General features: G+C 41.7%; 2 protein-coding genes across 8 annotated transcripts in view; one reads left to right on the forward strand and one right to left on the reverse strand.

Moving 5' to 3' along the window:
* LOC106611026 (calcium permeable stress-gated cation channel 1) overlaps positions 1–23,577 on the reverse strand; it is an 85,246-nt gene that overhangs the window by 41,115 nt on the left and 20,554 nt on the right. Inside the window, exons 1-2 of one of the 7 annotated variants that reach the window (XM_045723478.1) lie at positions 21,592–21,752; positions 18,726–18,832 (exon numbers count right to left, since the gene is read on the reverse strand). The exons of 5 other annotated variants lie outside the window; for them this stretch is intronic. The gene's annotated coding sequence lies outside the window, so the exon portion shown is untranslated. Of the gene's footprint in view, positions 1–18,273; positions 18,500–18,725; positions 18,833–21,591; positions 21,753–23,577 lie in introns of those variants that run through there. One more of the 7 variants, XM_014210836.2, reaches the window with a different exon arrangement.
* zdhhc22 (zDHHC palmitoyltransferase 22) lies at positions 19,648–22,642 on the forward strand. Its single transcript, XM_045723479.1, has 3 exons — positions 19,648–19,852; positions 20,975–21,532; positions 21,639–22,642. Exons 2-3 carry the CDS (start codon positions 20,977–20,979, stop codon positions 21,920–21,922), a joined length of 840 nt encoding a protein of 279 aa, XP_045579435.1. The 5' UTR covers positions 19,648–19,852; positions 20,975–20,976; the 3' UTR covers positions 21,923–22,642.

Consider the following 23,577-nt stretch of genomic DNA (forward strand, 5'->3'; position numbering starts at 1 on the left):
GACAACTAAAAGATACTAAAAACAATCTAATCTAAACGGTCTACGACTGTCATACAGTACACAGTTGTTGTCCTAGGCTACCTGGCTAAATTGCTTGCTCGCCTAACTTCATGGGCAACGATGCACCAGGCCAGCTAGTCAACATTAGCATACTACACGTTGAACTGCCATCCTCTCATGGTTGGATCAGAATCGCTATTATAATAATTGGTGAGTACGGAGAATTAAGTAAAACCACAAGTCCAAATCCCCATCTCCATCCATGGCTAATTTAGGAAAGGTCCGATTTTAGCAAGCTGGCCACTGGAGGACAACACAATTATTTTATTTTTTCCGTCAATGATGTTTGGCTTCTGATGTGATTGGTCTGAAGCCTAATCCAAACTGGCTTCCCTTGACACGTTTTCAGTGCGCCAGGACCATTTACAGCTGAGCGCACTCAGTTTAGCTCAACGCTGAATGGCTATTATATATTTTCAAAAATTATCAAGGGAGGGCAAATGCTCAGACACCCCTTGACTTTTCCCACATTGTTGTGTTAAAGCCTGCATTTAAAATGGCGATTTTTGTCGTCACTGGCCTACACACAATACCCCATAATGTCAAAGTAGAATTGTTTAGACATTTTTACACATTTATTTAAAAAAATGAAATTTCTAAGTATTCAACCCCTTTCTTAAAGCAAGCCTAAATAAGTTCAGTAGTAAAAATGTGCTTAACAAGTCACAGAATTTGCATGGACTCCCTGTGTGCAATAGTGTTTAACATGATTTTTGAATGACGACCTAATCTCTGTGTCCCACATATACAAGGATCTGTAAGGTCCCTCAGTCATGCAGTGCATTTCAAAAACAGATTCAACCACAAAGACCAGGGAGGTTTTTCCCAATGCCTCGCAAAGAAGGGCACCGATTGGTAGATGGGTAAAAAAAAGACATTGAATATCCCTTACAGGCATCCTTCCTAACTCAGTTGCCGGAGAGGAAGGAAACCACTCAGTGATTTCATCATGAGGCCAATGGTGACTTTAAAAAAAACAGTTAGAGTTTAATGGCTGTGATAGGAGAAAACTGAGGATGGATCAGCAACATTGTAGTTACTCCACAATACTAGACTAATTGACAGAAATAAAAGCCTTTACAAAATACAAACATTCCAAAACCTGTTTCCTTTTTGCAACAAGGAAAAATTAATACTGCAAAAAAAAAAATGTTTTTTTTAAAATGGCAACGCAATGAACTTTCTGTCCTTAATACAAAGTGTTATGTTTGGGGCAAATCCAATACAACACATTACTGAGTATCGCTCTCCATATTTTCAAGCGTAGTGGTGGCTGCATCATGTTATGGGTATGCTTGTAATCATTAAGGACTGGAGAGTTTCAGGATAAAAAAAAAAGAAAGAAGGCAGCAGGCACAGGCAAAGTCCTAGAGGAAAACCTGGTCCAGTCTGCTTTCCACCAGACACTGGGAGAGGTTATTGTCACCTTTCAGCAGGACAATAACCTAAAACACAAGGCCAAATATACACTGGAGTTGCTTACCAAGATGACATTGAAGTTTCCTGAGTGGCCAAGTTACAGTTCTGACTTAAATTGGCTTGAAAATCTATGTCAGGACATGAAAATGGTTGTCTAGCAATGATCAACAACCAATTTGGCAGAGCTTGAAGAATTTTAAAAAGACTGGGCAAATATTGTACAACTCAGGCGTGCAAAGCTCTTAGCTGTAAATCGTTGCCAAAATGTGATTTTAACATGTATTGACTCAGGGGTGTGAATACTTATGTAAATTCGATATTTCTGTATTTCATTTTCAAAAAATGTGCTAACATTTCTATTTGACATTAAGGGTATTGTATGTAAATGAGTGACAAAATCTATTTATCCATTTTGAATTCAGACAAAAAAAAAAAAAAAAAAAATGGAGTAAATCAGGGGTATGTGTACTTTCGGAAGGCACGATAAATGTCCCTGTTAGCATACCTTAATTCGGGCAAAATTAAATATAAAAATATATTTTTAAAAGGAGAGAGCGCAAAGGAAATAAAAGTACTGTGTGTACAATTTCAGCGTCTTAGGCTGTATGACATTTGAGCTCTTTTTCCCCCACATATGGGCCATTTAAACATTTTCCCACCCACTCAGGCCTTTATAGCAAATCGGCTGAGGAGCATTCAAAAATAAATTGGCCAGATCATAGCAATCATGTTGTCCTGTTTCCTGGTCAGTTTGTTACTTAAACAAATAGATAATGGCTATAGCTAATGGGTTGTCATTTAGGCTACATAGCCAACAGACAGTGTTATTCATTTAGATAATCACAGCACCACACAGGTGATCTGTCTTTTCAATTAGCGTGTAAATGAAGGGATTAACACAAACAGTGCATTTAGAAAGTATTCAGACCTCTTAACCTTTTCCACATTTTAGAATACAGCTGTAATGTATAAAATAAAATGTTCCTCTTCAATCAACAAACAATACCCCATGATGACAAAGCAAAAACAGGTTTTTAGAAACATTTACAAATGTACTAAATAAAAAAAACAAATATCTTTACATAAGTATTCTGACCATTTGCTGTATAAGTATTCTGACTCAAAATTGAGCTCAGGTGGATCCGGTTTCCATTGATCATCCTTGAGATGTTTCTACAGGTTGATTGGAGTCCCCCTGTGGTAAATTCAATTGATTGGACATGATTTGGAAAGGCACACACCTGTCTATATCAGGTCCCACAGTGCATGTCAGAAAAAAAACAAGCCAAGAGTTCCGAGACAGGATTGTGTCGAGGCACAGATCGGGTGAAGAATACCAAAATATTTCTGTAGCATTGAAGGTAGCCAAGAACACAATCAGTCTTAAACGGAAGAAGTTTAGAACCTCCAAGACTCTTTCTAGAGCTGGCCAACTGGGCAAACTGAGCAATCAGGGTAGAAGGGCCTGAGGAAACAGTCTGAATACTTATGTAAAATGTCATCTTTCCGTTTATATATATATATATATATATATATATATATATATAAACGTGTTTTTGCTGTGTCATTATGGGGTATTGTGTGTAGATTGATGAAAAAAAAACAATTGAATCAATTTTAGAATAAGGCTGTAATGTAAAGAAAATGTGGAAAAAGTCAAGACGTCTGAATACTTTCCGAAAGGCACTGGAATTCTGTCACTATCAACTGATTAAGCTATTCCCTTTCTGTATAATAGGAGATATTTAAACCCAGACAGCTTTTAGGGAAACACTTGTGACCTTCTCTCGTTGGGTTAAAACCTGTTGGGGCTACAGGTTAGCAATGAACCCCGAGTCGGGATTGCTAACAAGGCTGGAAATTCAAAACATCAAAAATCTAATAATTTCAATTTCTCAAACAATCAACTATTTTACACAATTTAAAAGATAAACATCTCCTTAATCTAACCACATTGTTCGATTTTCAAAGAGGCTTTACGGCAAAAGCATAAAGTTAGATTATGTTAGGACAGTACATAGCCACAAAAGTACAAACATCCATTTTCAATTCAAGGTCAGGCGTCACCAAAAGCAGAAACCAGCTAGAATTATGCACTAACCTTTGTCAATCTCCATCAGATGACACTCCTAGGACATTATGTTATACAATACATGCATTTTTTGTTCCATCAAGTTCATATTTATATCCAAAAACAGCATTTTACAGTAGCGTGAAATTCAGATTTTTTTCTTCTCTGAAATGCTTCCGGTGAACATAACAAAATTACTATTCGAAAACATTGGTAAATTATAATTTTGTCATTCAAAGAATAATATATTATCATCTCGTAATTGCTACCGAATGGCCAGATCTCAAAATAACTTTACTGGGAAATCACATTTTGCAATAAACGGGGTGCTATGCTAAGAACAATAAGCTATGCTATACAGTTAGCATCATCTAATATCGATAATAACATTGTAAATATCCCCTTACCTTTGATTATCTCCATCAGAAGGCACTGCCAGGAATCCCAGGTCCGGAACAAATGTGGTTTCTTTTGACAAAGTTCATAATTTATGTCCAAATAACACCAAGTAGTTAGCGTTCATTATGCTCCCACAAAACGTGGTGGGGGGTTGTAAAATCACGCCGAAAAGCTAAAAAAACCTAGTAAATAATCTATTTACGTTCGTTCAAACATGTCAAACGTTGTTTAGCATTAATCTTTTGGTCCATTTTTAACGTTAAACATCAGTAATATTTTCACACAACCTATCCTATGTCTAGATAAACAATAATGACAAACTCACGCTTCTCAGATTTATGCGCAGGCGCAAAAGAATGAAGTGAAGACATGTCAACTTCCTTGCATTCTAATTTGCTCTCTGTTTATCATAGACGCTTCAAACAACTTTATAAAGATCGTTGACATCTAGTGGAAGCCGTAGGTGTTGCGAAATGAATCCTTTCTCACTATGGTATCTATAAAACAATGACACTAAATAGTACAGTCACAAAATTCACATTTTTTTTGGATCTATTTTTCACAGGTTTTTGCCTGCAATATGAGTTTTGTTATACTTACAGACACCATTCAAACTGTTTTAGAAAATTCAGAGTGTTTTCTATCCGAATGTGTTAATAATATGCATATCCTAGCTTCTGAGTTGGTGTAGGAGGCAGTTAAAAATGGGCACATATTTTTTTCAAAATGTCTCAATACTGCCCCCGAGCCCCAACAGGTTTTAAGCCCCCGAAGAAGAGTAGCCAGCAGTTAAAGCTTACATTTTTCTGCATCGGTAGGCTTACTTTGTCTGGGGTAGAAAGTTAGGCCTAACTTTTGAAAGTACCGTACCATGCTCAGGTTCCTTATGACGCCTCAGATTTAATTATTTGCAAACTAGTGAGTTTCTTTGCAAACAAGACACACTGATTTGGCATTGGAGAAATATGATGAGATGAACACACAGACCTCTCGGTCCATTTTTTAGCCTGTAATTTTGGTAATTTGTGTGGTATTAAAAAAAGATTCTGCTAATATCTAAAATGACAAGGTCTCCTGAGTGGCACAGTGGTCTAAGGCACTGCAACGCAGTGCCACTAGAGATTCTGGGTTCAAGTCCAGGCTCTGTCGCAGCCGGCCGCAACCGGGAGACCCATGGGGCGGCGCACAATTGGCCCAGCATCGTCCGGGCTAGGGGAGGGTTTGGCCGGTAGGGATCTCCGCACACTAGTGACTCCTGTGGCGGGCCGGGCGTAGTGCACGCTGACACGGTTGCCAGGTGTACGGTGTTTCCTCCGACACATTGGTGCGGCTGGCTTCTGGGTTAAGTGGGCATTGTGTCAAGAAGCAGTCTGGCTTGGTTGGGTTGTGTTTCGGAGGATGCACGGCTCTCGACCTGCGCCTCTCGAGTCCGTACGGGAGTTGCAGCGATGAGACAATTGGATACCATGAAAAAGGGGTGAAAAAAAAACAAACACCTGTCTTTCTTTTTTTTTACAAAAAATTACATACAATTGCATGACATTTTTATACCTGCAAATATGATGATAAATTCATGCAATGCTTGAAACTATAAAGGAGATCTGTCCACCCCTACTCGTCTGCAAACCCACAACCTTCTGACCCACACTCCCGGTAATACCTATACCCCGGTATGGTACAGAAACAGTATGAACATCTGGCTGCCAAACCCTAGTTATTACAGCAGTATCCTGATTGAGTCACCAATTTTTAGTTGGGGTGGGTTGTAATCATAGCTGGTTCTGTGATCAAAGCTGCATGAGAGGAACACGCTGTAGGTGTCTCCAATCTGATTCACCCATGAGATGAAATAGAACAAGGAACAGACAGTAATGTTCAAGCATGTTCACACAAAGCAGCCAACGATTCTGAGGTTATGGAGATTCATTATATCTAATAAGTAAGGCACTGACATACGGTAGGACTTATGAAAGGCATGTCTCATTTCAAAAAGAGAAATACTAAAAAGAGATTTTCTTCCTAGAAAATACCTTTGGGATACAGTTTGTTCTTTCTAATAATTAACATGGTTCTACATGACAGTGATACCATGGAAAGGTTGCTAAGGGTCAGCCCCTGGGTAACAACCGTGCTGAAACATTTCTGGAGGGAGATATAGGGGGCAGATCAAAGACATACTGCACCCAAAGAATAAACTCATCACCTGACTCCATACAGTATGATGTATCTGACATTGCCTACTGTATTAAATACAAAGACAAATAAAGAGACAAGGATTCTTGCACAGTAAAACCTTCAGTTAGATCCAGATTCATTACCTGCTTCAGTGAGCAGATGACACCAGCGGAAGAGAGTCCTGCTATGGCACAGAAATTAACCTTAAAATCAAGTGTGAACTCAAATTGACTCAACCGCCATCGTCACCTCGACCACTGTTTGTCAGTCACTCACTCAGGGAAAAAGGACTTGCCAGTCTCTAAAGGATGACTGGCAATTACCATAAATAAAACAACGAACCTGCTAGATTTCCTGTGCTTGAATGAACCGACAGGAATCTGTGTGTTGTTTAACAAGCCGTCTCGCCCTGTCACTGTTTGTTTGTTTGTGTTGGCAGAGTTGTTTCCTTTGCCTGGAAAAGCCTACGTTTGGGAAAAGAGGGATGAATTCTCTATCATCAGCTTATTCTCCAAGTACCCAGAGCTTGCGGAATACGAATGAGCTTTTACATAACTCTCATACCTCATTCTCATGGCCGAGATATGCTACAATCGCGGAGGTGAAGTCAAACAGAGTACGTCCTTGCTGCAAGAAATACATTAAACTGAATGAATAGAGAAGGTTGAGGAATCTAGAAGGACTGTTCAGCATTTGGTTATATAGCTAAAATTCCGATAAATTGCCTCAGCATTTGATTATATATTAAAAAAAAAATACTTCCTTCAAATAGCCCCTCTGAAATAGCCCCTCTCAATCCACTTTCCTAAAGCTTCTCCAGTGCATTGGACTATTAACCAGCCAATGGACATCCCGCTGACATGAAAGCAGGGCACGCCGTCAGACCAGGACACACCACTTTCACCCTCTCCACAGGCTACTGACGTGGTCTGTAGGCCCCCTAATTGAAATGAAAGATTTTGAAGCCAACACCAGAAGACCACTGGGGTGGTTTCTGGTGTCTCTCAGTTGTCACAGGTCAGAGGAAAGCCCTGCAATAATCCTCCCTATAAGCGCTGAGATGAGTGAAAACTGCCGTATCTAAACAGAGCTCTGATAACAGAAGTCTGTGATATATCCATGAGCAGCGTCCCACAGCTAGTGATGAAGTGTGAATCTAGCCCCAACTGCTCCTATTACGTTTACGATATTTCAAATCAAAGTTCATTTGTCACATGCGCCGAATACAACAGGTGTAGACCTTACAATGAAATGCTTACTTACAGGCTCCAACCAATAGTGTGAAAAAAAAAAGGTGCGTGTGTGTGTGTCTAGGTAAGTAAAGAAATAAAACAGTAAAAAGACATTTGAAAATAAGAGAGTAGCAAGGTTATATACAGACACCGGTTAGTCAGGCTGATTGAGGTAGTATGTACATGTAGATATGGTTAAAGTGACTATGCATATATGATGAACAGAGAGTAGCAGTAGCGTAAAAAGAGGGGTTGGCGGGTGGGACACAATGCAGATAGCCCGGTTAGCCAATGTGCAGGAGCACTGGTTGGTCGGGCCAATTGAGGTAGTATGTACATGAATGTATAGTTAAAGTGACTATGCATATAAGATAAACAGAGAGTAGCAGCAGCGTAAAAGAGGGGTTGGGGGGGCACAATGCAAATAGTCAATAGACTTGGCACTCCGGTACCGCTTGCCATGTGGCAGTAGAGAGAACAGTCTATGACTGGGTGGCTGGGATCTTTGACAATTTTTAGGGCCTTCCTCTGACACCGCCTGGTGTAGAGGTCCTGGATGGCAGGCAGCTTTGCCCCAGTGATGTACTGGGTCGTATGCACTACCTTCTGAAGTGCCTTGCGGTCAGAGGCCGAGCAATTGCCGTACCAGGCAGTGATGAAACCAGTCAGGATGCTCTCGACGTTGCCGCTGTAGAACCTTTTGAGGATCTCAGGACCCGTGCCAAATCTTTTCAGTCTCCTGAGAGGGAATAGGCGTTGTCGTGCCCTCTTCACGACTGTCTTGGTGTGTTTGGACCATTCTAGTTTGTTGTTAATGTGGACACCAAAGAATTTGAAGTTCTCAACCTGCTCCACTACAGCCCTGTCGATGAGAATGGGGACGTGCTCGGTGCTCCTTTTCCTGTAGTCCACAATCATCTCCTTAGTCTTGGTTACATTGAGGGATAGGTTGTTATTCTGGCACCACACGGCCAGGTCTCTGACCTCCTCCCTATAGGCTGTCTCGTCGTTGTCGGTGATCAGGCCTACCACTGTTGTGTTGTCAGCAAACTTAATGATGGTGTTGGAGTCGTGCTTGGCCATACAGTCGTGGGTGAACAGGGAGTACAGGAGGGGACTGAGCACGCACCCCTGGGGAGCTCCAGTGTTGAGGATCAGCATGGCAGATGTGTTGCTACCTACCCTCACCAACTGGAGGCGGCCTGTCAGGAAGTCCAGGATCCAGTTGTAGAGGGAGGTGTTTAGTCCCAGGTTCCTTAGTGATGAGCTTTGAGGGTACTATGGTGTTGAACGCTGAGCTGTAGTCAATGAATAGCATTCTCACATGGGTGTTCCTTTTGTCCAGGTGGGAAAGGGCAGTGTGGAGTGCAATAGAGATTGCATCATCTGTGGATCTGTTTGGGCGGTATGCCCATTGGAGTGGGTCTAGGGTTTCTGGGATAATGGTGTTGATGTGAGCCATTACCAGCCTTTCAAAGCACTTCATGGCTACGGACGCGAGTGCTACGGGTCTGTAGTCATTTAGGCAGGTTGCCTTTGTGTTCTTGGGTACAGGGACTATGGTGGTCTGCTTGAAGCATGTTGGTATTACAGACTCAATCAGGGACATGTTGAAAATGTCACTGAAGACATCTGCGAGTTCGTCAGCACATGCCCAGAGCACATGTCCTGGTAATCCGTCTGGTCCTGCAGCCTTGTGTATGTTGACCTGTTTAAAGGTCTTACTCACGTCGGCTACGGAGAGCGTGATCACACAGTCGTCCGAACAGCTGATGCTCTCATGCATGCCTCAGTGTTGCTTGCCTCGAAGCGAGCATAAAAGCCATTTAGCTCGTCTGGTAGGCTCGTGTCACTGGGCAGCTCGCGGTTGTGCTTCCCTTTGTAGTCTAATGGTTTGCAAGCTCTTAGTTATGCAATTGGATTTAAAGCCATAAGACTGCATCTCTGCTAATAGGTTCTATTGGAATAGGCAAAAGACTAGTTTTTGTGTGTCAGGTTTATTTCAGTACCACAGTTTGTTTAGGCCTGAGCAGTTCTGGTAGTCCGCAGACCACAGGCTACTGAGGAACCTCCATCTGTCTATAGAGACAGGGGGAAGACAGTGGGTACTTAACTTCTCTAGGGCCGGCGGGACGAAATCGTCCCACCTACGTAACAGCCAGTGGAATCCTGTGGCGCGTTATTCAAATACCTTAGAAATGCTATTACTTCAATTTCTCAAACATATGACTATTTTACACCATTTTAAAGACAAGACTCTCGTTAATCTAACCACACTGTCCGATTTCAAAAAGGCTTTACAACGAAAGCAAAACATTAGATTATGTCAGCAGAGTACCCAGCCAGAAATAATCAGACACCCATTTTTCAAGCTAGCATATAATGTCACATAAACCCAAACCACAGCTAAATGCAGCACTAACCTTTGATGATCTTCATCAGATGACAACCCTAGGACATTATGTTATACAATACATGCATGTTTTGTTCAATCAAGTTCATATTTATATCAAAAACCAGCTTTTTACATTAGCATGTGACGTTCAGAACTAGCAAACTTCCGGTGAATTTACAAAAAAATTTACTAAATTACTCATGATAAACGTTCACAAAAAGCATAACAATTATTTTAAGAATTATAGATACAGAACTCCTCTATGCACTCGATATGTATGATTTTAAAATAGCTTTTCGGTGAAAGCACATTTTGCAATATTCTCAGTAGAAAGCCCGGCATCACAGGGCTAGCTATTTAGACACCCAGCAAGTTTAGCACTCACCAAAGTCAGATTTACTATTAGAAAAGTTTGATTACCTTTGGTGTTCTTCATCAGAATGCACTCCCAGGACTTCTACTTCAATAACAAATGTTGGTTTGGTCCCAAATAATCCATTGTTATATCCAAATAGCGGCGTTTTGTTCGTGCGTTCAAGACACTATCCGAAAGGGTAAATAAGGGTGACGAGCATGGCGCAATTCGTGACAAAAAAAATCTAAATATTTCATTACCGTACTTCGAAGCATGTCAACCGCTGTTTAAAATCAATTTTTATGCCATTTTTCTTGTAAAAAAGCGATAATATTCCGACCGGGAATCTGCGTTTAGGTAAAAAGAGGAAAGAAAATAAAGCACGGGGTCGACTCGTGCACGCGCCTAAGCCCATTGTCCTCTGATCGGCCACTTGCCAAAAGCATAAATGTGTTTCAGCCTGGGGCTGCCTCGATATCATTCAGCTTTTTCCCGGGCTCTGAGAGCCTATGGGAGCCGTAGGAAGTGTCACGTTACAGCAAAGATCCTCAGTCTTCAATAAAAAGAGCCAAGATGAACAACAACTTGTCAGACAGGCCACTTCCTGTAAGGACTCTTCTCAGGTTTTTGCCTGCCATATGAGTTCTGTTATACTCACAGACACCATTCAAACAGTTTTAGAAACTTTAGGGTGTTTTCTATCCAAAGCCAATAATTATATGCATATTCTAGTTACTGGGCAGGAGTAGTAACCAGATTAAATCGGGTACGTTTTTTATCCGGCCGTGTCAATACTGCCCCTACCCCCAACAGGTTAAAAGGAAAATTACACCCAAAAACTATTAGTCCATTGTTGACATAAGCAACACAATTTGGGACTGTCAGTAGGGTTGCACATTGTAGCGAAAATTCAGAGGTGGAAACTTTCCGTGGGAATAGATGGGAATTAACAGAAATATATGCAAATGAATATTAATAACATTTAAATGTTTTTTTGCATTGGACATATTTACCATATATGGAGACAGAAACAAACATTTTACCTTATAAGTAGACATAATAATTTGCAATTTAATCCTTCCAATAGAAATAAAAAAACAATTTAGTTACGAATTGAACTTTAATTAAATGAGTTGACTCTTCACATGGGATGATTTCACTGAACAACAAAAGGGAATATTGAATGATCCATCGCATCTCCCAAAAATGTTTTAAACATACATCTGTAAAATGATAGTCTAGAAACTAAAGCTTTGATTGTCTTCCTCTCAGGTTTCCATGTCTTCTCCCTGGACCTCCTCAATGTCCACCTCTTGAACATCAGACTGAGGCATCATCTTCACTGTCACTTTCCAACCTTGTTGAGGATGGCTTCTTGTCAGGCTCAAAAAGCCTCAAATTTGCCCACCAATTTTTCAACCCCTGTATTGGTCAGCCTGTTGCGTGCTTCGGTGTGTGTGTTCCCAACAAGGACCAGTTGCGCTCTGAGGCGGCTGATGTTGGTGGGATTTGGAGGATGATGGAGGAAACAGGGGAAAGAGCCTCTGATCCACAAAGTCCCTTCCACCAGGTGGCTGATGAGATATGTTGACACAACTGCCATATTGCATCTCCATCCCAAAGCCCTTGCTTGGAAGTGTACATCGCCAGACTGCCAAGAACCTTGCCCTCATCCAAGCCAAGGTGGCGAGACAAGGTAGTAATGACACCATAGGCCTGGTTGATCTCTGCACCAGACAGGATGCTCTTGCCTGCATACTTGGGGTCCAACATGTACGCTGCGGCATGTATGGGCTTCAGCCAGAAGTCTTCATGCTTTTTGATGTATTTCAGAACTGCAGTTTCCTCTCCTTGGGGCAACAGTGAAGTGGACAGGGCAATATGGATTTCTTCTCTTACATCTGCAAGCAGAGTCTGAACATCAGACAGGATGGCATCGTCTCCCTCAATCTGTGCAATGGCAACAGGTTTCAGGAGTTTCAGGCTGCTTACCACTCTATCCCCAAAATACATAATCCAGGAGGATCCTCTTGATGGGGCTTTCCATATCAGCAGACTGTGATAGGGCCATTTCTTGGAAAGACTCCTTCCCCTTCAGGAGACTGTCAAACATGATGACAACATCACCCCAACGGGTGTTGCTGGGCAGCTTCAATGTGGTGCTCTTATTCTTCTCACTTTGCTGCTACAACTTGATGACCCTTCACACACCTAACCATTTCCTTGGCTCTCTTGTAGAGTGTGTTCATTGTTTTCATTGCCATGATGTCCTTGGGGAGCAGATTCAATGCATGAGCAGCACAGCCAATGCGTGTGCTGTGAGGGTAGGACTCCTCCACTTTAGACCAAGCAGCCTTCATGTTCGCAGCATTGTCTGTCACCAGTGCAAATACCTTCTGTGGTCCAAGGTCATTGATCACTGCCTTCAGTTCATCTGCAATGTAGAGACCAGTGTGTCTGTTGTCCCTTGTGTCTGTTCTCTTGTAGAATACTGGTTGAGGGGTGGAAATGACGTAGTTAATTATTCCTTGCCCACGAACATTCGACCACCCATCAGCGATGATTGCAATACAGTCTGCATTCTCTCTGATTTGCTTGACCTTCACTTGAACTCTGCATCCAGCAAATAAGTTGATAAAGCATGTCTGGTTGGAGGGGTGTATGCTGGGCAAAGAACATTCAGAAATCTCTTCCAATACGCATTGCCTGTGAGCATTAGAAGTGAACCAGTTGCATACACAGCTCGTGCAAGACATTCATAAGCATTACTCTGACTACGTTCCTCCATTGAGTCAAAACAACTTCTGATTCCAGGAGGACCATGAGCGGTTGCTATCGATAAGGTGTTTGATTCATAATTTTCACCACGAATAGAAGTAGAGGGACTTTTGTCAGAGGTTGCTTGTTGTGAGCGCTGAGGGAACTTTATGCACTTGGCCAGCTGATTCTGCATCTTTGTTGCATTCTTCACATATGATTTGGCACAGTATTTGCAAAAGTACACAGCTTCTCCTTCTACATTAGCTGCAGTGAAATGTCTCCACATATCAGATAGTGCCCGTGGCATTTTCCTGTAAAGATTAGAAAAAAATAAGTACAAAAAAAACCAACAAAAAAAACTATACAATGCCATGTACAGATAAATAGTGAAGCAGTTAGATTAAACAACTCATTATGTAAGATAAATATTTTAAAATGAAATATGTATGAAACAGGTGAATTAACACTCCTTTGTTAGCAGGCTCAAGCAAGCTAAAACCCACATGGTAGCAAAAACTAACTCGCAGAAATTGTTAAGTTAGAAATTATTTAAACACTTTGCTGTAGGCTACTATTTAACAAAAAATGATGTCATAAAATATATTCACCCCACGCAGTATTGTTATCAAAATACCAGAAAGCATGTAGTCCTTGGCTCAGACAGTGTTGTAGTGTGGGCTCAATAACATCTCATTAGTGTGCAAGATCTTGAGAATCAGCTGTACATGTGACAGAAGAATGCACTGTGCATGCAGAGGGTTGCAATTCCATTAAATTGGGGATAGTTTAACTAAAACATGCCACAAGACCTAGAATTGCCTTGTGTATCCCACAAAAAAAGTTCACTGTTATAAGCTAACTTTGATGAATTTAAGCAAAATTCCCAGGCTTATTAACGTCCTATGGAAAATTTCCTGAAATTTACCAGAAAGTTTCCAACCCTATGTGTCAGTAATCAACTTAAGATATGCAAACTTTCAAAATACAGAAATCATCCCATATGATGCATTTTGCATCATATAATGCAAAACGCAGCATCATATGATGCAAAAATGCATCATATGGGGAGGATTTCTGTATTTTGAAAGCAAAATATGTTGGGACTAGGCCAACAATGGACAAATGAAACAAATACAAAAATATAGTTTTGGGGTGGAATTTTCCTTTAAGAGACCCAGCCTGGAGGAGGGGGACAGGACACAATCTGCTGCTCCCCACCTGTTCTAAAGCCGGGGTGGAGGGGGTCTTTCTCCTCTCTCACACACCCAGCTGAGAGGACTGTTGTCTGGCCAAGGTAGCATCATCGCTCTCAGCCCCTTACTGAAGGCCGAGTGATCCATAACGTGCCTAGGGTGATGTCTGCGCACACACACACACTCGCCTTGTTGAACAAACTGAACACCTGCTTCCTGTCTGCACTACACATGCTCAGTAGGCCCACTGAGGAGCACTGTCACCGTGTATATGCCTTGTTTGTGGAGTAGACTATGCCATTGATCATTGGGTCCAGTCTGGCAGTTTAAGTAGCTCTTGTTTTGTAGCCTACAAATGAAGATCATTCACGCTACTATACAAACTAGAGGCTAATCATTTAAGCGTCTAGGCAAACTGTAGAATAAGAAACAAGGGATCTACAACCACATCATAACACATTTGCCTTGAAAGATTTCTGTTCCCAGTCAGTAACTATGTTCCCATCCAGTTTATGCGAGCAAAGTCCAACCGTATAAAGAAAATATATCCCGGCAACTGTGATGGAAACAGGAAGTTTCGGTACAAATGTATAAATGCTGACAGATAATTTGTTTGTTCGACATGGTGGGATCTTTGTGTCATTAAAATTAATTACGTCAATGCACGGTGGTGGAAACGCCTTTATGCGTAAATATTGATATAATAACCATCAAATCACAGTAAACTTGAAGTCACACGATGATATGGGTGTGTGTGGTCCTCCTACAATTTGGGAAACTACACAGTTTATTAGGCTACAGATTAAATAACAGGTTGGTGAAAGTGCACGGTGATCTTGATGCTCCTTTCCAATAAATATCGAGGGTCTTAATCTGGTGACATGATAGTCGATGCTTGACTACCGTTTGACAAATAATCTAGCTCTTATCCATAATATTCTCATCATGGAGACTAGCCTACCCGCACTGCATCTTCGAGCTGTTGGCTAGAGCGCATGTGCCAAGCCCAGAGTAGGCACATTTGCTATTTAACACAACAGTTTGTGACAAAACTATCCGTAGAGTTGAACATGCAATGGGAACACACTGCATTTCAGATTTTTATTCACAACATGACAATTTAAGCAAAAAAGTACATTTTGTGTGCACTACATCAGGCATGGAAACCTAGCTAGTGATGTCTAAATAAAATCTGCCAGACATCAACAGATTGTGATCTATCAAATTAAGAAAAAATATTTTTTTAAAGGGCAGTGGCATACAAACACAACCCACATGGAATTACTTATGAGAATAAAAAAAACATTCATTACCCATGTAACAGGCAGAAAGATGAATGACATGGATGAAGCCAATTAGAGGCACTGAGTGCAACACGGTAAAACCCACAAATCACAGGCTTCTCCATGGGCTCCTGGGCTGTCAGACTGCACCTCTGTGAGTGGAGCAGTTCAGTAACAGACCAGGCCCCAGTAAGAGGCCTCACCGAGTCTGAGGGGTGAGTCCAATACAAACAGCATAGCCCTGGGCAGTAGGGAGTCCTGGATGGGGAGTCATGGGACTTATGAGAGGGTAAGGTCAGTATCCTGCCGAAGGAAGATGCAAGGTAGAGACATGACACTGTTGGTACATATCTATGGGGGAAAAAATGAACTGATGTGAGAGGAAGCTCAGTAAAAATAGGGCATTTAGCAGAAAAACACATTGCTGGTTTGTAGGCTTATAATATAGTGTTGTTGCTCTCCTCTGTCAGTAATCATGCCAACTATGAGTTAGGTTGTGTGGGAAGGAATCCCTGAGGACCCATGCCGAATGGCATGAAAATTCACAGCAGGCGTTCTACTGCAAAACATTACTCCCCCTTTCCCTACATTGCGACTAATCCAAACAAAGCAATAAGCACAGATATAGTAATAGCTATACCAAGAAGAACACAGGAGAAAGTTTCAAAACGCAGCCATATCAATAACAAACCAAAACGCAGCCATATCAATAACAAACCAAAACGCAGCCATATCAATAACAAACCAAAACGCAGCCATATCAATAACAAACCAAAACGCAGCCATATCAGTAACAAACCAAAACGCAGCCATATCAATAACAAACCAAAACGCAGCCATATCAATAACAAACCAAAACGCAGCCATATCAATAACAAACCAAAACGCAGCCATATCAGTAACAAACCAAAACGCAGCCATATCAGTAACAAACCAAAACGCAGCCATATCAGTAACAAACCAAAACGCAGCCATATCAGTAACAAACCAAAACGCAGCCATATCAGTAACAAACCAAAACGCAGCCATATCAGTAACAAACCAAAACGCAGCCATATCAGTAACAAACCAGAACGCAGCCATATCAGTAACAAACCAAAACGCAGCCATATCAATAAGATGTTTGCGGAAAATATTTTTGATTTCTACAGGTTAGTTTTGGTGGAGGGTTTCTGCTCACATGGATGGCTGAGTCATGCTCTTTGAAAACATGACTGGAGGAGATGAGTCACAGTAATACATATCACCATCTCACATCTGATGCAATTGACACACACACACTCCCTCCCTCTTTCACGCACGCATGCGCCTGCCTACACAAGCACCCTTTCTCTCTCTCTGAACAGAGGGGTTAATTATGCCTGCTTATTGCTCACCAGAACAGGTTGTTAGCCTCTTGTGAAATATTTTAATAGCTAGTTCTTCCCAGATCACATTACAGTTCAAAGCCTAGGCCGGGACTCAGGTGCAGGATGGCTACACCTCTCCCTGTCTGGCATGGCACTGATTAGCTGATCTCTAGATCATGATGTGCAGTTGTTGCCAAATTGATTGAAGCTGTCCAGTCATGTGTGGTGCTGAAATGACAGAAAGCATGTAAACCCAGAAGCATGAATGGGGACTCTCATGCTTCCAATGTGCTAGCTCACTTGTCATTTTCTGCCTACACAAAATACAGACAAACTCAGAAACATGAGGCAGGCAGACGCCCCCTTCCCTGTCGCTAACACAGGCTTCAGATCCCACACAACCAGGCCAGATGCAACATGCTGGGATAGGGGGAGATATCAACTTTCAATCTCAGCCAACAGTCTGATCAAATATTCATGACTCTGTTGTTTGGAAATGACAATGGCAACATTCATCATCTGCTCCTTCTCCATCAGAGACCTGGTTTGTGATGTTTGAATTGGCAAAACAATGGATAAGGTACTGCAGATAACACAGTCCTTCCGTTCAACACTCTAAATGAGCTCTCAGCTCCTCTACTAAGACATAAAATATTGTTTACCAATGCTATCAACAAGATCTCTCGCCATTTTGAATTATTGGGAAGGTCAATACATCTGAGATTATGCATATAGGCTACTGCCTACTGGCATCCAAAATAAATCAAACTGGTTGAAACATAAGCAGATAACCTTTCATTCAACATAAAGTCAAAAACAATTATAACTGGCATTTCAATGGCCTACTGGTGTTTGCTGCAGGCTGCCCTGAGTGTAATGGACCAACTGTAAATCATGAGCTTAAATTTAGTCAAAATAATAAAATAGCTTGAGTTTAGACTGAAAGTGAAGTAGTGCATATACTGCATTGTGCTCAATAGCACTGACAATAGAAACAAAACAGCTTCTGAACATTGATTCAACAGGTTCAACTGCTTACATTATGCAGAATCCACATATTTTTCAATACAGCATGGGTGTTCTTAGGCATCTTGATTTGGTTTAGAGATAGCATCTTCATTTGCTGGATTAGCCATGGATACAAGCCCCCATAAAAGACCAATGAATAGGCCTATCACATGTAGTAGAAAAAAATGGACCATGAATGATGCCTACCATGGACAGACTACAGACAAATACCTACAGTATATATTTATTTCAATAAGGCAGAACACTACACACTCCAGCTATAATCCACTAATTATGTAAACCACTGTGCCAGGTGTGTGACTGCAAGCATCAAATATTTTAAGGCATATAGAGATATCTAAACCACATTTAATCAGACATCTTAGAAGAACCAGCTGATGTAAACATGCTGGTTTTCTTCAAAAGGCTATAGCATTCAACCTAAATGTATCCAAAGAGCGCAAAGTGGTAAACTGTGCAGGCGGCGCATGGGCACTAATCAACTACACAATGCAGCCGCTGGTGTTGTATGGTGAGGAGTGTGTTTGTCAGGGCGTAAATCTCTGCCACGTACCTTCAGTGTCGCACTCACCGACGGATCGCTGCACAATAACTAATACTGATCTAACTAACACGCAACGTAACTAAATAGATCCTTTACGCTTTAAGATAAGAGAGCAGTCTGTTGACAGGCCAAGTCACTACAAGTTATTCGAATGAACCAATAGCCTACATATTAATGTATCCAACATCAATTCTCCAATGCTTCCCATCAAACATTTTAGGGTAACGACGGGTTTTTCGCCTTTCGGTGTGATTCACGTTGTTTTTATAGCGGTTTACTTAACTAACGTAGTGGCTGTTCACTGCAGTAGGGTACTATCAACACAGTAAATCCGCCCACTTTTTAAAGACAACTTCAAAATCAGCCGCCGCTAACCTCATAATTAGCGTGCACATTTTTCCATATTTAATCATATTAATAAACCGAGATTGGATTAAATTCCTAATGTTAACGTGGCTCACCTCTTAAATGCTCCTTAACGCTGGCGTCCGGTCGGGATGATGCTGCTTATTTTTGCATAAGAAACAAGAGGAACTCCCTGCACAGGCGCCGTCTGTAAATAAAACACCTGCCCAAGATAAGAGAACGAACGTGTTTCAGTATAGACCAGCTTTTAATGTTTTGACTGAATTTTTACATTAATGAATATTATTCAATATTATAGGCTATGGCGGTCCACTTCTTTCACACCTTCATGAACATGTGGAATCATTAGAGTACACACGTTTAAATGTGTTAATATGACATAACATTGGCCTGTACTTAACTCGGTTTTAATAATAGGAATTTAGAAATATTATATTCGTAGTATACTGTATGTTTGGAAGGTAAACGTTTTACAAGTGTAGATGCATCTAATCATGCTTAGACCACTGCCACACTCGGAAGTTGAATAGGACTGCTCATTGAAGAAGCATCATCGCCACCTGCTGGATAATCATTTTTGCGCCAGACCTGCGCTGGAAGTGACTTGCGCAGACAAAAGAATGTTTAGCCTAGTAGGCTAAAGACGTCCAGTAAAATTAGAAATCTGTCAAAATACTGTCAAAGGTTACATTGATAGAAACATCATGCGATAATTACTTATATCGAGAATAGGAAGTAGATCATATAATCTCATGGCCATTTAAACGCGGTATTGACAACAAAATGGTTCAACAGCATATGGTTGTCTTCATAGAGATAGATAGAGGACTCATCTTTTATGTGCTATTACAGCGTCTGGGACAACATGGGCAGTGCCATTGATGCTTCAACCCATAGGAATCCCCACACAGATGACTACTTTGACTACTGTAAAATGGTGGAAGCTCTCAATGGCGCTGCCCATGTTAGAATTTGGACCACTAGAGGCCTCTATCATTCTCTATGGTTGTCCTCTATCCTTATGACCGCATCCACGCCAACAGGCGGTGCTAGACAATCCAGAAACATCGCAGAATGAACGAACAATCTCATTATACCGTCTTGACAGCGCAAGAGTTCTTCGTTTTTTGAATGAGTTATCATTTGCCAGTGCCTGCGCACATGAGGATTCCGCTAAGGTGCTGAAAGGACAGCTCCTCGGAATCAACAGAGCCGACGACAGGTACAGTATGTCTCAGTAGGCCGGTAGCTCTTGCTTGGAAGGGAAAGGTGTTGTTGAATACTCTGTAGGCTACATTCATGTTACCTCGATTGTTCAGGTAACGGAACAAAACTAAGCTGCAATTTGTGTTTTCCATCTCTATAAATAACCATGGACCTTGTAGCCTATTCAAGGGTTCTATAACCACATAGGGAAAATAACAAGCAAAGTCCTTGCACATTATTTTAATGTGCCTCGGTTAGGTACAGTAGGTTACTGTACTGAACCACCGATTCTGCCAAACACTGAAAAAATATCACAGTATCTTCCATGTATAGACGGTAACCTTGTGATTTCAGGTCAGATTCATTAAGGAATTCTAACCATTCACAGTGACAACGGCAAGCAATCTTGGTCTTTTTTCTATATGGAGCATCAGTCACAATATCTCTCAGGTCAGACAGCACATGGGAACTAGGCTATCCCCTTCGTTATCTTTGATTTCATTGGTCAAAATATAACCACACAATAGGCTACAGGGGATGGATGCCACAATTGTGAACTGGGTTTCTGTTGTTTTTCTACAGAGAACAAGATCTTGTTGGTGGTATCATCTGTTTGTAGAGATTTGCAGATCCAGATTAGCTAATTTTGGAGTGCCAGCTGTTAATTTCGGCAAGATGCCTATGTAATTCTGTTTAATCCAAATCCTACCTTTTAATCTTATTTGTGTCATTGGCCCTCCATAATAATGATGTCATAGACTACATATATAGGCTATTTTTATGCATAGAGCTCCCTACAAAGGCAAAGTACAGTAACTATGTAATTGCAAAATCTGACTTAAGTCTCTTTCTTTCTAGACAGAAAGCAATTTCTGGAACTTCATAATATAATTTGATTGGCTGTCTGACTTATTGTGTCAAGAAACTAAATACCACATTAAATCAGATAATATACCTTGTCATTTCAACAGATGAAACGTGTTTTTTTACAAAATGTGTACTTACTGCACTTTGCATACAGGCCTATACACAGAGGAGCTGTCCTTTCCAGCACCACTGTCGCCTTGTAACCTACCCAGTTACACAATACTGTAGTCATGCTATAAGTAGCCTAACGCTCGTCTCTATTTTATCACAGGAATGATAATCAGGATGTTTAAATTAAGACTCCTCAACGCTGTCGCCCCAGCATACTTTTTCTCAGCCACAGCGGTAACCTTCATTTTTCACTTCTGCTTTTTCATCCCAACGATTTTTCAAAGCCCGGGCATCTCACTGAGAGCATCAACTGTGATTCACACCGCCGTTTTCCTATACCTGATGCTGAACGCTTTAGGTAACTATGTCATGACTATAAAGTACCCCGCTGAGAGTGCAAATGAGACCGTGATTCCTGCATGTTCGGTAGATTGCTCAGATAAAATAGACGCCCACTACCTCCTCAACGGTCGCCACTTCTGCAAACTCTGTAAGAAAGTCATACTCAGGAGGGACCACCACTGTTTTTTTACTGGAAACTGCATTGGCAACAAAAACATGCGATACTTCATCATGTTCTGCATATACACGTCATGCACTTGTTTGTACTCCTTGGTTCTTGGTGTGGCCTTTCTAACTGTGGAATACAACATCTCCTTTGAGAACCCATTGACTTTCCTCACCCTTCTGCCCCTCTCTACTGGTTACTTCTTCCTAGGTGAGTTTCACATATAGCACTTTAAAGTTTAGGCAAGGATATTGAGTTTATAAACTTACCAAGCGCTCTTCTTTCTCCTCCATTCCCCTCCCTATCTCCCCATCAGGAGTTATCTCAGGTCTGCAGTTCTTCCTGGTGCTGATGCTATATGTGTGGCTGGGCATCGGCTTGGTGTGTGCAGGGTTCTGCTGTCAGCAGGTGCTGCTGGTAGCGCGGGGGCAGACCTACTGCCAGATGAAGCGGGGCCAGCTGGTGGAGAGCTGCAGCTCCTGGAAGGACAACCTGAGTGATGTGTTTGGCTCCCACTGGGCGGTGGGGCTTTTCCTGCCAGTACAGACAGTGGAGGCCTTTTCAGGAGAGGTCGCTGCCCACCACCATAAACATGACTGAGGTTCACCAGGGTAGAGAGAACGTGGACATCATTCACATGAACTACCCCCAGTGGTTCACATAAGGAAGATCTCAATTACATACTCCTCGCGTCCTCTCTCTTCGTCTCCTTCTCAAAACCCATTGGAGGAGAAGGTCAAAGGGGCGGGACCTCTGGCTTTCTCATCCAATGGGTTTTGAGAAGGAGACGAAGAGAGAGGACGCGAGGAGTATGCAATTGAGATCTTCCCATTGACTCATCATCATGCTTCCTTGTTGGGCTTGTCAGGAGGATAGTTTAAAATGTACATCAAATGAGGGAAGCCCAGAACAAACATAATGTATCCATGATAGATAGATATGCCCACACATACCTGTTCTGACCTCTTCATCTTAGCTCATACACAGAAAACTGTGCTCAGCATATATATATATATCACTTATATATAACTTACTGATAATGGCTTTTAATGACATTGGTCTACTATTCACAGAATGCATACATGAATACATTCCTTGAAGGACAGGAACCATAGCAATCTGAGAAGTGTATGGAATGCAGGTGTAAAAAGCAATCAAAGAAGATGTATAAGTATTTACACTTCATTTGGAAATTATTCAGACCCCTTGACTTTTTCCACATTTTGTTATGTTACAGCTTTATTCTAAAATGGATGAAATAGCTTTTTTTCCCTCAACAATCTACAAACAATACCTCAATGACAAAGCAAAAACATATTTTTTGTGTGCAAATTTATAAAAAAATGGAAATATAACATTTACATAAGTATTCAGGCCCTTTACTCAGTACTTTGTTGAAGCACCGTTGGCAGCGATTACAGCCTCACGTCTTCTTGGGTATGACGCTACAAGCTTGGCACACCCGTATTTGGGGAGTTTCTCCCATTCTTCTCTGCAGATCCTCTCAAGCTCTATCAAATTGGATGGGGAGCGTCGCTGCACAGCTATTTTCAGGTCTCTCCAGAGATGTTCGATAAGGTTCAAATTTGGGCTCTGGCTGGGCCACTCAAGGACATTCAGAGACTTGTCCCAAAGCCTCTCATGCATTGTCTTGACTGTGTGCTTAGGGTTGTTGTACTGTTGGAAGGTGAACCTTCGCCCGTCTGAGGTCCTGAGCGCTGTGGAGCAGGTTTTCATCAAGGATCTCTCTGTACTTTGCCCCATTCATCTTTGCCTCAATCCTGACTAGTCTCCCAGTCGTTGCCGCTGAAAAACATCCCCACAGCATGATGCTGCCACCACCATGCTCCACTGTAGGGATGGTATTGGCCAGGTGATGAGCGGTGCTTAGTTTCCTCCAGATGTGACGCTTGGCATTCAGGCCAAAGAGTTCAATCTTCTTTTAATCAGTCCAGAGAATCTTGTTTCTCATGGTCTGAGAGTCCTTCAGGTGCCTTTTGGCAAAGTGTGGCTTTGAGTGGCTTCTGTCTGGCCACTCTACCATAAAGGCCTGATTGGTGGAGTGCTGCAGAGATGGTTGTCCTTCTGAAAAGTTCTCCCATCTCCACAGAGAAACTCTGGAGCTCTGTCAGAGTGACCATCGGGTTCTTGGTCACCTAACTGACCAAGGCCCTTATCCCCTGATTGCTCAGTTTGGCCTGGCGGCCAGCTCTAGAAAGAGTCTTGGTGGTTCCAAACTTCTTCCATGTAAGACT

The sequence above is a fragment of the Salmo salar genome, chromosome ssa09 (assembly GCF_905237065.1).
Source record: "Salmo salar chromosome ssa09, Ssal_v3.1, whole genome shotgun sequence".
Taxonomy (NCBI): Eukaryota; Metazoa; Chordata; class Actinopteri; order Salmoniformes; family Salmonidae; genus Salmo; species Salmo salar.

Excerpts from the sequence above, each read along its gene's own strand:
- zdhhc22 (XM_045723479.1), top strand. The coding sequence starts at position 20,977 with ATGATAATCAGGATGTTTAAATTAAGACTCCTCAACGCTGTCGCCCCA. Across the intron at positions 21,533-21,638 it reads TACTGGTTACTTCTTCCTAG|GAGTTATCTCAGGTCTGCAG; the intron begins GTGAGTTTCACA and ends TCTCCCCATCAG.